Source organism: Mytilus edulis, chromosome 2 (genome assembly GCF_963676685.1).
Source record: "Mytilus edulis chromosome 2, xbMytEdul2.2, whole genome shotgun sequence".
Lineage (NCBI taxonomy): Eukaryota > Metazoa > Mollusca > Bivalvia > Mytilida > Mytilidae > Mytilus > Mytilus edulis.
In genome coordinates, this window is record NC_092345.1 from 10,227,214 (window position 1) to 10,247,527 (window position 20,314).

Here is a 20,314-nt window from a genome sequence, read left to right on the forward strand (position 1 = left end):
ACATTAATGATATGGTAAGATATGGTAAGAAGTTGCACATAAATGGTATGTCATCCTCGTGCCTGGTGCAGAGGAGTCAGTACTATATTGTGCATAAGTATGTTATCAGTATTTTTCATAGATTTGATATCCAGTATTTAAAGGGTTAAAGATATTTATTTTCTTTTTGCTTTATGGCAACAATCTGCATGTTTTTGCTAAACAATATTGCAAAAGAGGGCAAAGATGTCACATATTTCCCCAAAATTTTACCAATAGTAGAATTTCAATCCCCTGTAGTGATACCTTTTCTGAAACTGTTTACAACTTTACATATATATCTATCAAGAGATCAAGAGTGCATTTCTTTCTAACCAAAGTTTGGTAAACGTTGTGTGCCGTTTGTTATAGTTTGTTAAACGTTACAGAAGTAGAAACAAATGCATCGTTTAATCAGAGTTTGCTGACCCTGCTAGAACTGTTAAAAACGCATGCGCATTTTGTTGTTATTTGAACTTATTACGCAGGGAAAAAAAGCCTCCGTAGAAATCCACAGAGGACATCGCTCCTCTATGCATATTTAATTTTATTGACAGTTCTTCATCTTAATTAGATGAATGTATGAAGATAGCGATGATTTTAAAAAGAGGTATGTTTTTGCTTGTCATAACTCAAAATATTGTCTAAAATTACTCAAATTTTCTTTCATAGCTGTTATTTTAATGGAAAAAAGGAGCCCAGGGTGATACCTAAATTTGAGTATCTTTATACATTGTTTTGAATTTTTACAAGCGAGAACACGTTTGGATAATTAGATAATTGATTTAATGTTAAAGTTAGAAAGAAATGCATCGTTTCAACTAACAAACGACGACGACAAACTGCATGTAGACGCATTTGCAGCGAGTGTTTAGTTTGCTTTCGTCTCATTTTTGTGTGAAATTACGTCAAAAAGTTCGAATGAAGAAAAAAAATGACTGCAATGTGACCTAAAGTTGTTTTGACAAAATTTCAAAACCAATTTTCGTTACATAATAAATTTATGTAAGAAAGAATTTATAGTAAAGGTTTTAAGTAGTTTGTGGTATACGACGGAAATTGGCTTTAGGTTACATACATTTTTGTAATTTGAAAGATGTAAGTAAAGTGTTGATAATTGATTGACCATGCTTCATTTTAACATGTTATACATTTTTTTTCTCTATTCTTTATATTTAAACACCCATTTCACTCTGTTCTTTATTTTTTGCCATTAGTTTTCAATCCCCCCCCCCCAAATCGATAATATCTAGTACATTTTCATTATATTCAGAATAAAGGTTATTCTGTTAATCGCATATAATTGATATTACTAAATTCTTCATTCTCTGCAATTAATTTTCATACTTTTTCTCCCTATTATTTCTCTATCCCTCCCCCCATTTTTCTCTATTCATATGTTTTCCAAATCATTCTCTATTTGGTAAACCCAATCCAGATCAATTATTAAATTGTCTATTTCTTGTAGTTACACATTTTCTTAATTTATGTAATTTGGGAAATAAAATATACAGGACAAAGAAAACCTATCACCGATTACCGTAACGTCTGTTTCATATCACATTTATGAATTCATATGGTACATGTTTTCGATGACGTCCGCGTTAATGTTGAAATATTATGAAACGTTTTCGTTGACGTCCGCGCTTGTTTTCAGATAACTATTTAAAAATATTTAAATATTATATCACAGTTTAACTGTTCTAAAATGGATTAATAACACACACAAAAAACCACCATAAAACCAAAACATATAAAGTATATATGATATAAAATTAAACAGAAATTGAATTGTCAATTAAAACTAGGAATTGCATTTTCATAAACAAGGATTTGTAAACGGTATAAAATATTCTTGATTTGAACAAAATAATTTATATCAAATAATTTATACTACAACCATTTCTGGACAAACGGAAAATACGGACAGACAAAACAGAAACTAATCCATAAAACAGGTAAACTATAATCCTGATGTTCTTAAAAACCAACTTTGAATGATAACTTAGTCATCAGCAGTCTAAAAATGAATGTTATTGTACAATTACCTTCATATTTGAAAAATCCGCCTTTGCCAAAATTGCAGGATTTTCTTCCCTCCCGTAACACCTTCGTTCTTCTCAGGTTTTGTTGGGTTACGTGTACTAAGCTAAGTTTTTAGTTTTCTATGTTATGCATGTGGACTGCTGTTTGTCTTCTTTTCGTTTTTTGCTATGACTGTGTCGGTTTGTTTTCAACCTTTGAGTTTGCTTGGTTCTTTGGTGTCTTTTGTCTCTCTTTTAAAATGTTACCTCTACGTGCAAAAGTTTAGACATGTACTGTACATGGAGGAATTTTTGTACAGTTAAAACAATGTTGACAATATATTTTTCGGAAGCAGAGTTATGAGAGTTCATCAGATCAGCACACACTTTTAGAGAATCGTGTAGCAGTCATGTGTTCTCGTGTATGGCCGAGTAGAGATCTAAGAGTAGTCGAATGTGGTCGCGAAGGGATCGGGTATTGGTCGAATTGTTCTGGGATAAAAATAAATATAGAAGTCGCAGTGATCTGGAAGCGATCGGGCATTGATCAAGTTAATCTGGAAAATGATCAGACATTAGTCGAGCAAAGGTCGAAATGATCGAGTACTGATCGGTAATTTTTTTGTATTCCGACCAAACTCGATCTCTACACGATCCTTTCCCGATCATTCGACCGTTACTCGACGAATTCTCGATGACTTCTCGACTGAATTGCTTCTCGATCCTTACTCGAATGTTTTTGACATGTCAAAAACTCTCGGGTAGAAAGTCCGATCGATAAAGAGCAAGGAAGACTATCCCGAGCATGCTTGTCGATTGAGTCAGACCAGTCTCCCAATCACGATATTTGTCTTGATCGGGGTTGATCGAGTTGATCTGATCGGCAGTGTGAACCTAGCTTAACTGGAAGAAAACTAAGAACATTTATAAGTAAAATACAGAAAAAACAGGTACAAAATTTTAACAAAATTTCCTTCTAGATACAAGCTTCTGTCCAAGTTTGGTACAATTTCATGATAGTTTAAGAAAGTTATTAAAATTTTAAAAACTTTAACCACAGAGTGAATGTAATGTTTCGTGGCAGAAAAACTTAGTCCTTTTATAAAATGTATAAGTAAATTACACAGGCACTCGTCTCAGAACTGTTTCCCTATATGGCTTTTATATATATAAAGGGGGGGGGGTTTTGAGACGAGTGCCTATGGTAAATTACGGTAAAAACAGTTATTTATAATTTACAAAATTTACTTCTGGATACTATCTTATGTTGATAAACAGAGACATATGATACAATATGTATTATAGGTCCGCCAGAAAGTCACTAGTTATTTAAAAAAAAAATTCAACCACAGGGTGAATATTTGTGGACGCCACCGCCGACGACGTCGGAATGTAGGATCTCTATGTCGATTTTTTTCGACAAAAATCGAAAGCTCGAGTGACTACAAAAATATAAAAAAAATAATGTAGCCACTGTCCACTATCCGCGGAAAGGGAGACGACTCTTTTCTACTTTAAAAGAACTCTCTAGTTTGGAAGACATAAATACATGATTGATGTAAACAATAACCTGACAACAAGCTTCTTTACATTACATTTTGTATTTTAAAATAAACAAAATGAGTGGAGTTCTTATGTCGAAGATTTTCATAGGAAAAGACATGGAAAGTCGTCTTATTGCGGCATCTGAAAGTGGTGATCTTTCAACAGTCAAGAAATTACTTAAATTTAAAGTAAACTCAAACTCGAAAGACAGCGATGGGACGTGTGCACTATCAAAGGCTTGTGCCGGTATATCGATAAAGCCAACACTTATAAGCTTTTATTAACATAATCAGTTTTGTTATCTACCTTCGTATCTTATCGTTCCAAACCCGCAACACATAAAATCATCAATATATTGAAATGTATATATGTGGGCGTTTTTCAATAAAAACGTATTTTCTTGTCCCAGCCACTTTATAAAAAAATGTGTTTGATCTTTGCAAGTAATTTTTTGTGAAGTCAGTACATTGATTAGATTTAACATTTGTAAGCAAAGAAACAGTTTATTTTTAGAGGGATTGATAAGATATTGACTCCTGAATGGTCCAAAACAACCAAAATGGCATGTCCCTAGACCGCCTGTTCAACATTCATACTCTAAAATATGGTAAAAAAATGAAGAAATAAATGTTTTTTTTACTTAACATAAGTTCTTTAATAATTCAAAAGTATGTTCAGAGCCAACATATTTTGATAAACAGCTTTCAATATAGGTTTTTTAATTTCAGGTGTGTCCCTAACAAAATGTCCACTACGAAACGGGTCAAATCTCCTTCAGCATCTGGTTTTAATATTATGAAAAAAACATCAGACTACAGCTTGATAAATGCTTTGATGAATACAATCAGTCTTGTTACTATTGCAATATAAGGATTGTTGGAAAAAAATAAAACATGCGAATACGTCCCTTACGAAACAAGTATGAGAGAAAAACGTTTCGTAGTGGACACTACCACTACCATGCAGTCTTTTTTTAATCTTTTTTCAATTATATTCGTGCAAAACAAATAACAAGGGTTAGTTTCATGTAATTTTTATTATGTTTTTATTAGCATATAATAGGTTTGATGTCAACTACGAAACTTTTTTGTCCACTACGAAACGCATCAAAATGTCCACTGCGTAACATGAGTTGAACCTTCATATGTGAAGTACTGTCTAATCTTTATCGATAAAAATGGTTTTCCAGTTCAGAAAAAAATGAGATTTTTCTAGTATATAAAGTAAACAAACTGGAATGTCTATAGGAAACATTTAAAATTGCAAAACATATGTGTGTTTAGAAGAAGTTTCGTAGGGGACGACAACAGTCCCCTACGAAACAGTACACAAATTATGAAAATAATATCATTTTAAAGAATATTTAAGATTGCACTTTTTGTTTACAAACAGGTCTATTATAGAGGTATTCAAAATAACTCTTGAAATTAAATTTTTTACAAGTTGATCTTCCATTTTTTTTAGGTCTGAAATGTATGCTTTTATTGAAAAACGCCCATGTCACATATATACACCTTATTGATATTTCAGTATTTGTCTGCTATAAATGTATTAACATGTACACTTTTGGTATTTTGTTGGTTTTTTTTTCTCCAAATGACCTTATACATGTTATATCTGCCCTGAATAACCTTTTGACGTCAACAACAATCACTCAAATGTTTTGAATTGTCTGTATCTGTATGTGTTGTTGAAGATATCAATTCTGGCTTTGACTCATTGAGATGTCAAAATTTACATGAACGTGTGTGAATTTATGTAGTGGGTCTTATTGGGGTCTAAGCGTGACACGGGATTGTCTATAGTCTAATTATTGTGCCGTGAAAACGGGAAATGAAGTCTAGCGGGACATGGGACATGGGAAATTACAAAAAAAATGAGAATTGCTTACTTACATAGTGTAAGCAGGATACGAGAATCTGACAAAACAGTAAGCGAGATCCGGGATCATAACCCCCCAATGAGACCCCCTATGTAATGGCAGACAAACTTGCATGCAGTGTAAATACATCTATTACAAGACATCACAAAGGTTTTGATGTCACATTAAAAAACAATTGACACCACAATATAAAAGTGATTTTTGTATGACGTTAATAGTTCAACTTGTAGATATTCTAGGGTCAAGCGGCACATATTTCCAAATAGCGATAAGGACCTTAGGTGTATTCACAATAAGTCTAATAGGGGACAGTCATTTTTTTTTTTTATATTGTTGGACTATTAAAAGGTTATCAAGAGAAAACTTGGGGAATCAAGTGTATAAACAAAATCTGTGGTAATTTATTTACGATATACACTATTTCTTCATTTCACAAATCATACTACTATTTGGTGTACTTGTAAAGTACAAAAGACAGGTGAAATATACCAAAAGGGACTTTCAAACTGATCAGTCGAAAATAAAGTGACAAGGCTATGGCAAAAAAAAAAAAGACCACCAGACAAAATAACCTAGAAACTAAAGATTGAAAAAAACAACAACAGGGGTGATCTCAGGTGCTTCAAAAGGGTAAGCAGAATCTGCTCAACATGTAGCACTTGTTATGTTGCTCATGTAAGTACAAACAACTAACTCAGAAAGTCACACTTGAGGATGGGATTGACCAATTCATAATAGCGACCATAAAATTTACGACTTTATTTCTGTTTCAGGAGGATTTACACCAGTTGTGAAATTACTGATAGAGAATGGTTGTGATGTTAATATGAAAGGAAGATTAAATGTAACACCACTTCATGCTGCAGTGATAGGTAAGGTTAAACCATCTCTATTTTCCCCCCTCTAAATATGTACCCTGTGATTATATCTTATAAAGGTATGCATGCTGCACACATGGCTATATTGTCACCAAATTATGTTGATTTTTTAAGATTGTTTGTTTGATATATAAGAATTTTAATTATATCCAACATATATGTTAGTTTCGAATTACATCAGCTGAGTCTTGTTCAGTACACAGATAAATAGATATAGCTTGATCAACATATTATACAAAGAATTCTGTTGAAACTTGTGTAAGGGGCCGTCTTAAACTTGCAGTATTTTTTTTTCAACAGACTACTATTGCAATGATATGTTATGTTTAGGGATTATCTTTCCTTGATCCAGAAAGCTGAAAAATGCCACCATTTATAGATACTCCTTTACAATAGTCCATTTGCCAATTACCAATTTGATTCTGTTATTACACACTTTTTAAACAAATTACTTCCCTTTGTCAATTGTAGACTGGTTCTATACCGGATAAAAATGGCTGTTGCCAATGCAAAGCATGATATTAAAGTTGAAAGTGATGTATAGGTGGTTTATCTTCTTTTTCATGAAAAATAGGTTATGGTGACAAAAGATTATAGCTAAACAACAAATCAATGTGATTAAAAGATTTGAAAAACTTAAAGGTTACTCACATCACACAGGTAAATTTGCTCTTTCCCCTAGCTCTCCATAGTCAATTCAAATTTATGTCCCTCATAAGGGTGACAACAAAAAAAGGATCTCTAATTACAGGGTCAATTACAGGAATTGGCAAATGGACTATTGAAATAACTAAATAATATATTCCATCTGCTAATTTCCAGTTCATAAAATTGTATAAATGTTATAATAAATCGAAGGTTACAACTCTCTCTAGCAAAGTTAATTATTTTCATTTTGTAAAGACAAAAATAAAACTATTTCCATAATTTTGTAAGTACATGTATATTGTTTTCTGCAATTATCAACTTTTTCTTACATAGGAAACCACAGTGAAATTGTGAAGCATTTACTAATTGCTGGAGCTAAACCAGAGGCAATGACAGTGACAGGCATTAAACCAATAGACTTGACAAAACATGAATCTGAAATATGGAACATTATAAATGATATTAAACTGGGTGATATGCCTGAAATTGAGGAAGTCAGTGAAGTATTTGAAGTTCCAGATTTCAGTATTCCTGGTGGTGAGAAAAAGGCCAGGAAAAAGTCAGGAAAAGGCAAAAAGGGAAAGAAAGGCAAAAAAGGAAAGAAGGGTGGAAAGAAAGGAGGCAAAAAGAAGAAGAAAAAATGAACAGATTTCTGTTACATGAATACAATTATTTTTACTAGTCCTGTTGGTCTATGATGATGTAATTTTATATAAATACAAGACTGAAAATCACAGGTCATATCATCATATCATAGATATTTAAGAAGATTTATAAATGTTAGAAAAAAATAGTTATTTAATTTTGTTAATAGAAATACAATTATCAATATTTCTTTCATCTGTTTCATAATCCTAAGTTATCAGTATGACATAAAACTCAACGTGTTGATAATCTAACATCCAACCAAATAAAGTGGAGTTCCAACATTGTGAGAATCAATGAATTAGACAAGATTAATAAGAATTTTCAGACTACCTTGTAAATAAGAATTTTCAGACTACCTGTAAATAAGAATTTGTGTACACTGATATCAAACCTCTGATGGATGAATAGAAAATCAATAGAAATACTCAATCTTTATGATTTTCATTGGTATCTTCTGCCCTGTTTTACAATACAATGTACAGTAGTAATAAGATACCATTATTTTAGCTAGGTGTCTAAGAAATTTGAAAGCAACTTTGTTTTAGCTTTAGATGGAAAGGAAAGCGACTTCTTTGCCCCAGTCTCCTGGTGACATGAGCCCTGGTCTATACCATTATTTTCAGCATATGAGTGAATGAGTGAAGTTTTTTTTTTTTTTATAACACAAACAGAAACAAAAAGTTGGGATGACCAACTACCTTCAAATTTGATTGTTAATTCACACCACATGATCAATCAATTGTATTTTTTTCAAGTTTATGAGTTAAAAAAATAATTCTAAGAGTATGATTATGGCTTGTATAGCAATCCTGCATTTCATAAAGAAGTTAGTTTGATTTACAACTAACTATAATTTGTATAGTTTGTTAAGGTTTATGAATGGATGCAAGTCATACATCTGTTTGTAAAATCACTGGCCTGGAGGAGTACAGACTTGAAGTTCTGGATAATTGCCCTCAAGTCCCTAGCCCTAGATATTGAAGCTGTGAAAAGGTGACATGTTTTGATAAAGCTTAAGACAAACGACAATTAAAATGGTTTGTATTGCAGTATACTCCAACATGTTAATTTCAGTGCCAGGCAAGTTTTCAATCATAAAACAAATGGCATAAATTGAGAAGCAAATAAAATAGAGAAAGGAAATGGGGAAGGTGTCAAAGCGACAACAACCCGACCATAGAGCAGACAACAGCCGAAGGCCACCAATGGGTCTTCAATGTAGCGAGAATTCCCGCACCCGTAGGTGTCCTTCAGCTGGCCCCTAAAAAAATGTATACTTTTGACTGTATGAATCAACAAGAGATTTATCTGATGAAAATGTGGGATTCTTCTAATAAACACCTTAATTGCCAAGGGAATTTTTAGTGTAATAAATAAACAAACATCATAGGTTTTTAATTTGTTTACTAGAACAAAATTCTTTGTTTTAGTCCACATTCGTACAGGCATAACTTAAAGCAATTGTTGAATAAGATCTTATTATATTTTTCAAGACAGGTTTACCACTGTTATGTAAAGGTGTTTTTGAAACTGATCCAAACTATTGAGAAAACTATAGCAGTCAAGCAACATCATCTAGATCTGGACCCTTGTATATATATTTTTTATATTTAGAACAAGATATAAATTAAAGTTTTCCTGATAAAAATGCACTTAAAATAACTGCTGAGGAAAAACAAAAATATCGTTGAACTTTTACTAGAAGATGGATAGCCTTCTCTCCTGTCCTAAGATCATCAATAAATAATACACAATATAACACCACATATGTAGATCAGTCTGTTGTTTCCACATCCTGTGGTTGTGCTATATGAATGTCTTCTCCAAGTGATTCTAATAGTTCTCTTCTATACTCATCAAAGTCTCCTTCAATTTCATTTAATGTCTGATCTTCTACAACCCATAATTGACAATCTGTCTCTCGAATCAGTCTTTCGTCGTGACTAACTATGACAACACCTACAAGCATTCAATATTCACGTAACATCCAATAAATACTCAAAATTATAAAACCACATAAATGCATTACAGTACATCAGTTTTATTTAACTTTTTTCGTGCAGATCCTAGAGCCTTAATCCCATTTCTTTCACAGCACTGTTAGAATTGTCTAGTTGTCAATCATACCATCTTCTTATTTATATACATATACTTATTTATATACATATACTTATGAATAAAAGAGATGTGGTTATAATTCAATGTGACAGCAACTGAAAGATGCAAACACACAAAACCATGACTTCTAATCTAAAAGTCAACATTATTATGGTCTTCTACAATGGATAAGTAACTATTCAATATGTCAAACTTTTTCTTTATTCTAATCTAGAATTGATGTGAACAAATTAATCTCGGGATATAAATGATCTATTATTTAAAATAATCACCCTAGAATGAAAAAAAATGATATATGACAACTTGGTACAGACACATGAAAATGTGGAACAGTTGAACTGGTTTTTTTTGTTTTGTTTTTTATCTTGACTCTAGAGCTCCCTCCATTTCATCTGACAGTAGAATAAAACATACAGTAAGATCAGTACAAAAAGTGTATAAATATATATGTATATATTACCTCCTTCAAATGCATTGATAGCATCAGCTAAAGCATCGTTAGATTCTATATCCAGATTATTTGTAGGTTCATCCTGTGAAAAAAAGTGTCGAAAATTTTAAAGTATTGTACAAATTGAGTTAAAAAATGTCCCAACTTTATAAAAAACACAGGACTTTTTTTTTTATAGAAATAAAGCAAGTAAAAGACATTAAAATACAAAAAATGTACATCATACTTTACAACACAGCTATATCATACTAACGGTCAAATTTTACATAAATTTATTGGTCTTTTAAATTTAATGACTATTTTGGAAAGTAAATCAGTGTTTGTAAACATTTTTCATTTCTGAATACCATATATTCACTGTTTGATTTTATAAGACAATTGCTGTTGCTTTTGTCTTTTTCAATCCTAGACACCAGACATGCAAAATTTATCAAATTTAATCAGTTATCAACCTCACAAAATTTTTATGGTTTCTATTAAAAACAAACTGGTACTACCTATCCTTTTCCTCTCAACATGCTCATCTTTACAATATGGACACAGGTTCCCAATGAACACAGTCACAAATTTCACGTAAATAATCTCTACCAGGCTTTGAATAATGCATGGAAAGCTTTCTATTAAAATGTATTGATTTCATTCTGTTCTGATGTAAAACAAGGTCACAAGACATAATCGATGTTTCTGAATGGCAAATTTTCAAAGGGAAATAACTTTTTGAGCTCATTAGAAAATTTCACTCTGCATCCATTCACCTATAAAATGCTCCTCAAGGCATAGCTTGATGCGACTGCAGAGGTTGAACCATAAACAGATGGGGCAAGAATGAACACAACATTCAAGCTTGTTTCAGCTCTGATTCCAGAATGTGATTAAATATTTGACACATCATATGTCTCTAAAATCTATAAATGCCACTGACCAGAATGAGTACATCAGGTTGTCTACTTCGTAAATCAGCTAAGGCCACTCTAGATTTCTGACCCCCAGACAGATCTCTTATCTTGATTGTATGTGCATGACTTGCTAGACCAAATCTTCCCAACATTTTCCTGGCATCCTGGTATGGAATGTTGAACAATCTCTGAAATCAATGAATATTTTAATTATGAGATTATTATAGATTCATTATTATTAGTTGGATGCAAGTTTTAGTGGGTAAAGATGAATTGTCTAACGACTCACACATTTTCTATAGGCTTGAATGCATACTTTGGTAAAGCCTCAAACTATTATATCCACAAAATACATATTTTTCCTCAATACAAAAAAAATTGGTACCAACAAAAATGAGTGAATCCACAGTAGACTGTCTCCACCTACATATCTACTACATATGTCTTAACATGATGAGCAAATGCAGTTTTATCTTTTATACACTTGGCCCAATTTATGTCAGGTTCAAAAGTTTTGAATGTGTATGTTATTTGATTTCAATTCCTTGAACATTTATGATGAACATTCTGTCTTTACTAATATTTTTCACATTCCACCAGATCATGATTGTCTTCATGACATCCTTACACTAAATCCATTTGATGTGTACTGATTGATATTTAAGTCTTTCACACACAATTTATTTATTTATTGTTTCTGCCTTTGAACTAGATTTCAGTAACTGTAAGTGTGTTCAGTATTTTTGCTTGTTGTTTTTTTTATGTGCTTTGGTGGATCTGATCGAGTCCAGCACTTTTAAACAGATTTTTTTAAATTGTTCTTATGTATGGCTGTTTCACCACTGTAATAGTTTATGGTTGGGTTGGGAGATGGAAAACATGTACATGTTGATTCTGCCGCATTAAATGTGTGCATGCTCAAAGTCTAGAAACTGTAAATCAGTTGTCATTAATTGATGTATATCAAATTTGTTTTTTTTCCCTGTGTTTTTAATGAATCAGGACATTAGTTTTCTAGTTCAATTATTTTCACATTTGTCATGACAGGTTTTTTAATAGCTTACTATGGGGTATGGCTTTTGTTCATTGTTGAAGGTCATGTTGATACATATACTTGCTAACGTCAACATTATCTCCAGCAGAAAGTTGTCTAACTGAAGGTCTATCATCATGCATGTAATAGCTTTATATCTTATACTGTATAGCGGGATAATATTGTGGGGTGTAATTTTTCGCTTATTTACGCAGTTAGAATGAAATCGCCAAAATAAATTCTGCCAATTTATAAGTACACATGCAAAAGTATTGATAAAAGATTTAAATCCGCCAAAATAACAACAGCCAAATATTTTGTATACTTTTTTTCAATGAAAATCGCCAAAATTTACACACACGAAAATAAGCCACTATACGGTAACTCACCTGTAAATATTCTACTGCAGATTCGTCTAAATTTAACTGATCGGCTGAATGTTGGTTATATTTTCCAATTCTCTGAAAAAATAAGGGGTCATCCATTTATTCAGTGAAGAATGTAAAAAACAGCCCACCATACTTTGAACCTCAGCAAATTTTGAATAATAATCAATCAATAAGTGTACATTATCAAAATTTGAATATTAATAAATATTTTATCAAAAAGTGTCATTAATTGATAGTTAATCAAAAACTGTGCAGAAATGTTCAAATTACTCTAATTGTTCCACTATTATAAGATGACACCAAGAAAAGAAAGTCTTAGAACACACATTTTTTATCCAAATCTTTATTGCAAAACAAAGGTGTAATAGTTTGCTGGCAATATCTCTCCTAACCTTACAATAGTGCAAATACCAATTGTTGTCAAATATAATTTTTTCATCAGGCTGAATCATATGCATAAAATAAGAACGGGTTGATTTATACCGCTATTCCATGAATTAATGTTAAAAAGGGGCACTTACCCACCTCCAATAATTAAAATAAATTCAGAATGTGTTTATTATGGACACAGATGTATTCACTTGTATTGGTATATTATGTAATTTTTCAATTTACAAAGGAACATACATAACTCAAGAACAGCAAAGGTGATGCCACCAAATAAGACATTGGTCTGTGGTATGTCATTATTAGTGGTTACAGAAAGCTAGCTTAATTTGATTTTCTAATAACAGCGGCTTAAATGCACTGATAAATCACATATATTTAGTAATGTCAGTTCCCTGCAATTGAGCCATCAATATATCTGCTTACCCTTCCAAGCACCTGAGATCACCCCCAGTTTTTGGTGGGATTCATGTTAACGTTGCTTTGTCTTTAGTTTTCTATGTTGTGTCATCTGTACTATTGTTTGTCTGTTTGTCTTTTAGATTTTTAGCCATGGCGTTGTCAGATTATTTTCACTCTATGAGTTTGACTGTCCCTCTGGTATCTTTTGCTCCTTTTTTGTGAAAAGAGGGGTTCTCATTGGGGGGTTCTGATCCCGGATCCCGCTTACTGTTTTGTCAGATTCCCGTATCCTGTTTACACTATGTACGTAAGCAATTCTCATTTTTTTGTAATTTCTTGTGTCCCAATTGACATCATTTCCTGTTTTCACCTAATCGGTACTTTCCAAGTTTGTTATCAACCTTCACAAAAGAAAAATCAAGTGTATAAAATGCATAGCATTACTTACCAGTCTGTGGTTTTTCCTCATTTCTCCTGTTGTCTAAAAAATAAATGAATGAACACTACATAAACATCTATAAAAATAAACAAGCAATTTAACTACAACTATAAGCTAAATCTTAAGTTTAGTTATATATAAGCATGAAATTTGATTACTTTTATTTCTCTTTTTTCTGTTCATATCATTTAGAAGTAATGATTAAGTTAAATATGATTTCATTATAAAGCCATATCATAAATACTAATAGTAAGCCGCTGTCACAAGATAGCATAAATTAACCCTATAAGCATATTGAAATCATAACAAGAAGGAATTGAGATAATTAGAAGGAATTTAATATGAAGCCAAAAAAATGGCTTTTTAGAAAATTTTGCAGGAAATACTTTTGAATATCTATAATACTAAAATTACGAGGTCCAATTTGTCAGCCGTCATCAAGTAAAAACGATGAATCAAAGAATTCAACTTTATATATAACTAATATAGTACAAAGGTGTAGATTAAAAATTACACCACTCCAGGCCCTTTTGTTTTCCACGTAATTAATATTGCCAATAATTAAGAAGTTCCCGGTCGAGTCCGATACCGATATCAATAGTATATTCACCTGTTACTTATTTATTACCTTATCTGTACGTTCCGCATATCAGGCGCACCACCAAACGGTGTATTCAGGATTAATATGCTATATACACGGGTCACAATCACAGGGTTGACACTACTAAATTGTCTAATTGTTACCTATTGTAGTATTTTAATCAGTAAGACTTTCTAAGATAACAATACAAATACTTAAAATCTGTGACTAACAAGAATGTGTCCACAGTACACGGATGCCCCACTCGCACTATCATTTTCTATGTTTAAAGGACTGTGAAATTGGAATAAATTCTCTAATTTGGCATTAAAATTAGAATGATCTTATCAAAGGGAACATGTATACTAAGTTTCAAGTTGATTGGACTTCTACTTTATCAAAAACTACCTTGACCAAAAACTTTAACCTGAAATTTGCACTATCATTTTCTATGTTCAGTGAACCGTAAAATTGGGGTCAAAACTCTAATTTGGCATTTAAATTAGAAAGATCATATCATAGGGCACATGTATACTAAGTTTCAAGTTGATTGGACTTCAACTTCATCAAAAACTACCTTGACCAAAAACTTTAACCTGAAGCCAAAAACTTTAACCTGAAATTTGCACTATCATTTTCTATGTTCAGTGAACCGTAAAATTGGGGTCAAAACTCTAATTTGGCATTTAAATTAGAAAGATCATATCATAGGGCACATGTATACTAAGTTTCAAGTTGATTGGACTTCAACTTCATCAAAAACTACCTTGACCAAAAACTTTAACCTGAAGCCAAAAACTTTAACCTGAAATTTGCACTATCATTTTCTATGTTCAGTGAACCGTAAAATTGGGGTCAAAACTCTAATTTGGCATTTAAATTAGAAAGATCATATCATAGGGCACATGTATACTAAGTTTCAAGTTGATTGGACTTCAACTTCATCAAAAACTACCTTGACCAAAAACTTTAACCTGAAGCCAAAAACTTTAACCTGAAATTTGCACTATCATTTTCTATGTTCAGTGGACCGTGAAATTGGGGTAATCAAAGCACCAAAGGCGCTGTAGGCAGTTAAGTAAAAAAAAGCAGAGGCAAACTTGGCAGAAGTTTATATAATACAAGAATGTGTCCACAGTACACGGATGCCCCACTCGCACTATCATTTTCTATGTTTAAAGGACTGTGAAATTGGAATAAATTCTCTAATTTGGCATTAAAATTAGAATGATCTTATCAAAGGGAACATGTATACTAAGTTTCAAGTTGATTGGACTTCTACTTTATCAAAAACTACCTTGACCAAAAACTTTAACCTGAAATTTGCACTATCATTTTCTATGTTCAGTGAACCGTAAAATTGGGGTCAAAACTCTAATTTGGCATTTAAATTAGAAAGATCATATCATAGGGCACATGTATACTAAGTTTCAAGTTGATTGGACTTCAACTTCATCAAAAACTACCTTGACCAAAAACTTTAACCTGAAGCCAAAAACTTTAACCTGAAATTTGCACTATCATTTTCTATGTTCAGTGAACCGTAAAATTGGGGTCAAAACTTTAATTTGGCATTTAAATTAGAAAGATCATATCATAGGGCACATGTATACTAAGTTTCAAGTTGATTGGACTTCAACTTCATCAAAAACTACCTTGACCAAAAACTTTAACCTGAAGCCAAAAACTTTAACCTGAAATTTGCACTAACATTTTCTATGTTCAGTGGACCGTGAAATTGGGGTAAAATCTCTTATTTGGCATTAAAATTAGAAACATCATATCATAGGGAACATGTGTACCAAGTTTGAAGTCGATTGGACTTCAACTTCATCAAAAACTACCTCGACCAAAAACTTTAACCTGAAGCGGGACAGACGGACGAACGAACGGACGAACGAACGAACGAACAAACAGACGGACGAACGGACGCACAGACCAGAAAACATAATGCCCCTCTACTATCGTAGTTGGGGCATAAATCGTAGGTGGGGCATAAAAACAAATATTGTTGCTTCAATTTGTTTTTTAAAGATTTTTTAAAAAGAACAAACATTAAACAATCATATATTGTACATTTATGTTCCTTTAATGAATTAATCATTGAGGCAAATAATACATATTTTGTCAAAGTTTTTAAAAGCAACACATATATCAAGTATATTTTTTCATGGTCATGAGTCTGCAGTGGTACAAGTTTGCAATGATTGCAGTTCGTTAACGTTAGTATTGGTTGACTGTTAGAAGTTCAAATTGACTTTAGTACGAGCTTGTAAAAGTATGAATAGACTTGCTTCCCTGGAAAGAAATCTGAGTTTGTGTTCAACAGTACACTAAGTTATCAAACAGGAGTGGGTAGGGTGACCCTAAGGACTCTCCCTATATTTCATTTGATCAGTTCTCATACATGATTATATATGGTTTAATTTAAAGGTGGGGTGACTGCAGGGACTCTCCCTATATTTCATTTTATATAGAGGTGGGGATCCCAACTGTTTCCAAGTTCTTAAACAGGAGGGGTATGGTGACCACAGGAACTCTCCCTATATTTCATTTTATTTAGAGGTGGGGATCCCAACTGTTTCCAAGTTCTTAAACAGGAGGGGTATGGTGACCACATGGACTTCCCCTATATTTCATTTGATTTGTTATATAGTCCCATACATGAGTATATATGATTAAGGGGTGAGGATCTCGAATTTTTCCAAGTTCTCAAACAGGAGGGTGTACAGTGACCATAGGGACCCCCTTGTAATTTATTTGATTTGTAATATTATCCCATACATAAATATATATGGTTTAAGATTGTGGATTTCAACCATTATAAATTCTCAAACAGGAAGGGGTAGAGTGGCCCCACAAACTCCATCTATATTTCATATGATTTGTTATATTGTCCCATACATGAATACATATGGTTTAGGGGTGGGGATTTTGACAGTTATCAAGTTCTCAAACATGAGGGGTGGGGTGACCCCCAGGGAACCCCCTATGTATTTTATTTGAATAGTTATATTGTCCCATACATGAATAAATATGGTTTAGGGTTGAGGATCTCGAATGTTTCCAAGTTCTCAAACAGGAGGATGAACAGTGACCCTAGGGACCCCCACATTATTCCTTTGATTTGTAATATTGTCCCATACAAGAATATATATGGTTTAAGATTGGTGATCTCAACTGTTTCCAAATTCTCTAACCGGAAGGGGGAGAGTGGCCCCACGAACTCCACCTATATTTCATATGATTTGTTATATTGTCCCATACATAAATATATATGGTTTAGGGGTGGGGATCTCGACCGTTTCCAAGTTCTCAAATAGGAGGGGTGGGGTGATCCCTAGGGACTCCCTCTACATATTTCATTTGATTTGTTATATTGTCCCATACATAAATATATATGGTTTAGGGGTGAGGATCTCGACCGTTTCCAAGTTCTCAAATAGGAGGGGTGGGATGATCCCCAGGGACTCCCTCTACATATTTCATTTGATTTGTTATATTGTCCCATACATAAATATATATGGTTTAGGGGTGGGGATCTCGACTGTTTCCAAGTTCTCAAATAGGAGGGGTGGGATGATCCCCAGGGACTTCCTCTACATATTTCATTTGATTTGTTATATCGTCCCATACATAAATATATATGGTTTAGGGGTGGGGATCTCGACCGTTTCCAAGTTCTCAAATAGGAGGGGTGGGGTGATCCCCAGGGACACCCTCTACATATTTCATTTGATTTGTTATATTGTCCCATACATAAATATATATGGTTTAGGGGTGGGGATCTCGACCGTTTCCAAGTTCTCAAATAGGAGGGGTGGGATGATCCCCAGGGACTCCCTCTACATATTTCATTTGATTTGTTATATCGTCCCATACATAAATATATATGGTTTAGGGGTGGGGATCTCGACCGTTTCCAAGTTCTCAAATAGGAGGGGTGGGGTGATCCCCAGGGACTCCCTCTACATATTTCATTTGATTTGTTATATGTCCCATACATAAATATATATGGTTTAGGGGTGGGGATCTCGACCGTTTCCAAGTTCTCAAATAGGAGGGGTGGGGTGATCCCCAGGGACTCCCTCTACATATTTCATTTGATTTGTTATATTGTCCCATACATAAATATATATGGTTTAGGGGTGGGGATCTCGACCGTTTTCAAGTTCTCAAATAGGAGGGGTGGGGTGATCCCCAGGGACTCCCTCTACATATTTCATTTGATTTGTTATATTGTCCACTACATGAAGATATATGGTTTAGGGATAGGGATCTCGACAGTTACCAAGTTATCAAACAGGAGGGATGGGGTGATCCCCAGGGACTCCCCCTATATTTCATTTGATTAATTATATGTTGTCCCATACATGAATAAATATGGTTTAGGGGTGGGGATCTCGACTGTTTCCAAGTTCTAAAACATGAGGGGGTGGGATGACCCTGGGGACTTCCATTATATTTCATTTGATTATTGATTTAGTTTCATACATGAATGTATACGGTCCAGGGGTGGGGATCTCATCTGTTTCAAAGTTATCAAACAGGAGGAGGTAGAGTGGCCCAATGGACTCCACCTATATATAATAAGATTTGCTTACATTCAGGTATCATATATATAGTTGCACTATTTGTGCCTGTCCCAAGTCAGGAGCCTGTAATTCAGTGGTTGTCGTTTGTTTATGTGTAACATATTTGTTTCATAGTTATTTTTTTTATATAAATAAGGCTATTAGTTTTCTTGTTTGAATTGTTTCACATTGTCTTATTGGGGCCTTTTATAGCGGACTATGTGGTAATGGTATGGGCTTTGCTCATTGTTGAAGGTAGTACAATGACCTATAGTTGTTAATGTCTGTGTCATTTTGGTCTTTTGTGGACAGTTGTCTCATTGGCAATCACATCACATCTTTTTTTTTTATATAAGAAACTTCCAGCTATTTAACTGGCCCATCAAAATTGAGAAGAAGAAAATACCCCTTGAAATTGCAGATCATTGCAGTAATATGTTTAACTTTAAAAGCATCTAACATGCATTACCAACATTTATCACTGATAAAGAAAATTTATACTGTTACCAGAAACATATATATATATTGTTAGATAAACTGTTCCCAGCTGTCACATTGTATTGGATTTTGACATTAAAATTTGTGTACAAAATGTTTTCTGCTTTTTCTTTCTTTTACATATATCTTTTGGTTTTCAATTCTAGTGTTTATATTTATTTACCATGCATAGATGTATTTTGTCACCTGTCTGGATTTTTTTTTAAATGATAGCCAAACCCGGGATTACCATTATCCGCTTCCGGAATCGGATCCGATATTGTAATTGTCTTCCACGGCAGCCATTTTATTTTCAATGTTGTTTTTGACAGATGAAGTGAGATACGATTTTACTCGGATTTACATATTATTTGTCGGCGATTTTCTGTATAAATCTAGCGGTTGAACAAATTGAACATCGCTGTCATGGATAGTAATGATGAAAATAAGTTTGAGATCGTTTATTAGAAAACTTTGGTAAAAATGTTTGGAAAGTTATTTTTTTATTTTCTTTCAAGGTCCGTCGGCGTAGATATATATATAGCTAGTAACCAAGTAGAAAGTCCGACTGCGAAAATGGAAGGTCGCAGACCTCGGACCACCGCTAATTTGAACCCCTGCGTCCAAATTGAAAAGATACGAAATTTCGTATTCTAATTCAAAATTGCCGCCAACAGCGTGACCAGTCGAACTTATTTTAATAGACTACTGTCGTAGTTGACTACGTATTGATGACAAACAATATTCCTACGACTTTTGCAATTTGGGAAATCTAAACTACTTGTCTTTAGAGATTTTCGACGATTAAATATTTCATACATTTGTTCTTTGACATCTTAGCCAAAAGCTCAGGGGATAATAAAATACATAAGGATTCCTAATGTGCTCTACTTCCAATGTGCAACTTCAAAACTTTTGGGAAAAT

At 33.3% G+C, this 20,314-nt stretch overlaps 2 protein-coding genes across 3 annotated transcripts in view; one reads left to right on the forward strand and one right to left on the reverse strand.

Moving 5' to 3' along the window:
• The first annotated feature begins 500 nt into the window (after nucleotides 1–500).
• Nucleotides 501–7,786, forward strand: LOC139511422 (ankyrin repeat domain-containing protein 54-like). 2 transcript variants are annotated; one of them, XM_071298139.1, is made up of 3 exons: nucleotides 501–628; nucleotides 6,243–6,341; nucleotides 7,329–7,786. In XM_071298139.1, exons 1-3 carry the CDS (start codon nucleotides 601–603, stop codon nucleotides 7,637–7,639), a joined length of 438 nt encoding a protein of 145 aa, XP_071154240.1. In that variant the 5' UTR covers nucleotides 501–600; the 3' UTR covers nucleotides 7,640–7,786. The 2 variants fall into 2 exon arrangements, with proteins under 2 accessions (XP_071154240.1, XP_071154239.1); XM_071298138.1 differs by lacking the exon at nucleotides 501–628 and adding an exon at nucleotides 3,584–3,833.
• Nucleotides 7,787–9,030: 1,244 nt separating this feature from the next.
• Nucleotides 9,031–20,314, reverse strand: part of LOC139511421 (ATP-binding cassette sub-family F member 1-like) — a 50,494-nt gene continuing 39,210 nt past the window's right edge. Inside the window, exons 16-20 of the mRNA XM_071298136.1 lie at nucleotides 13,768–13,800; nucleotides 12,531–12,602; nucleotides 11,135–11,296; nucleotides 10,222–10,294; nucleotides 9,031–9,602 (exon numbers count right to left, since the gene is read on the reverse strand). Coding sequence (XP_071154237.1) covers nucleotides 9,418–9,602; nucleotides 10,222–10,294; nucleotides 11,135–11,296; nucleotides 12,531–12,602; nucleotides 13,768–13,800 — 525 coding nt within the window. The 3' untranslated portion in view covers nucleotides 9,031–9,417. The remainder of the gene's footprint in view (nucleotides 9,603–10,221; nucleotides 10,295–11,134; nucleotides 11,297–12,530; nucleotides 12,603–13,767; nucleotides 13,801–20,314) is intronic.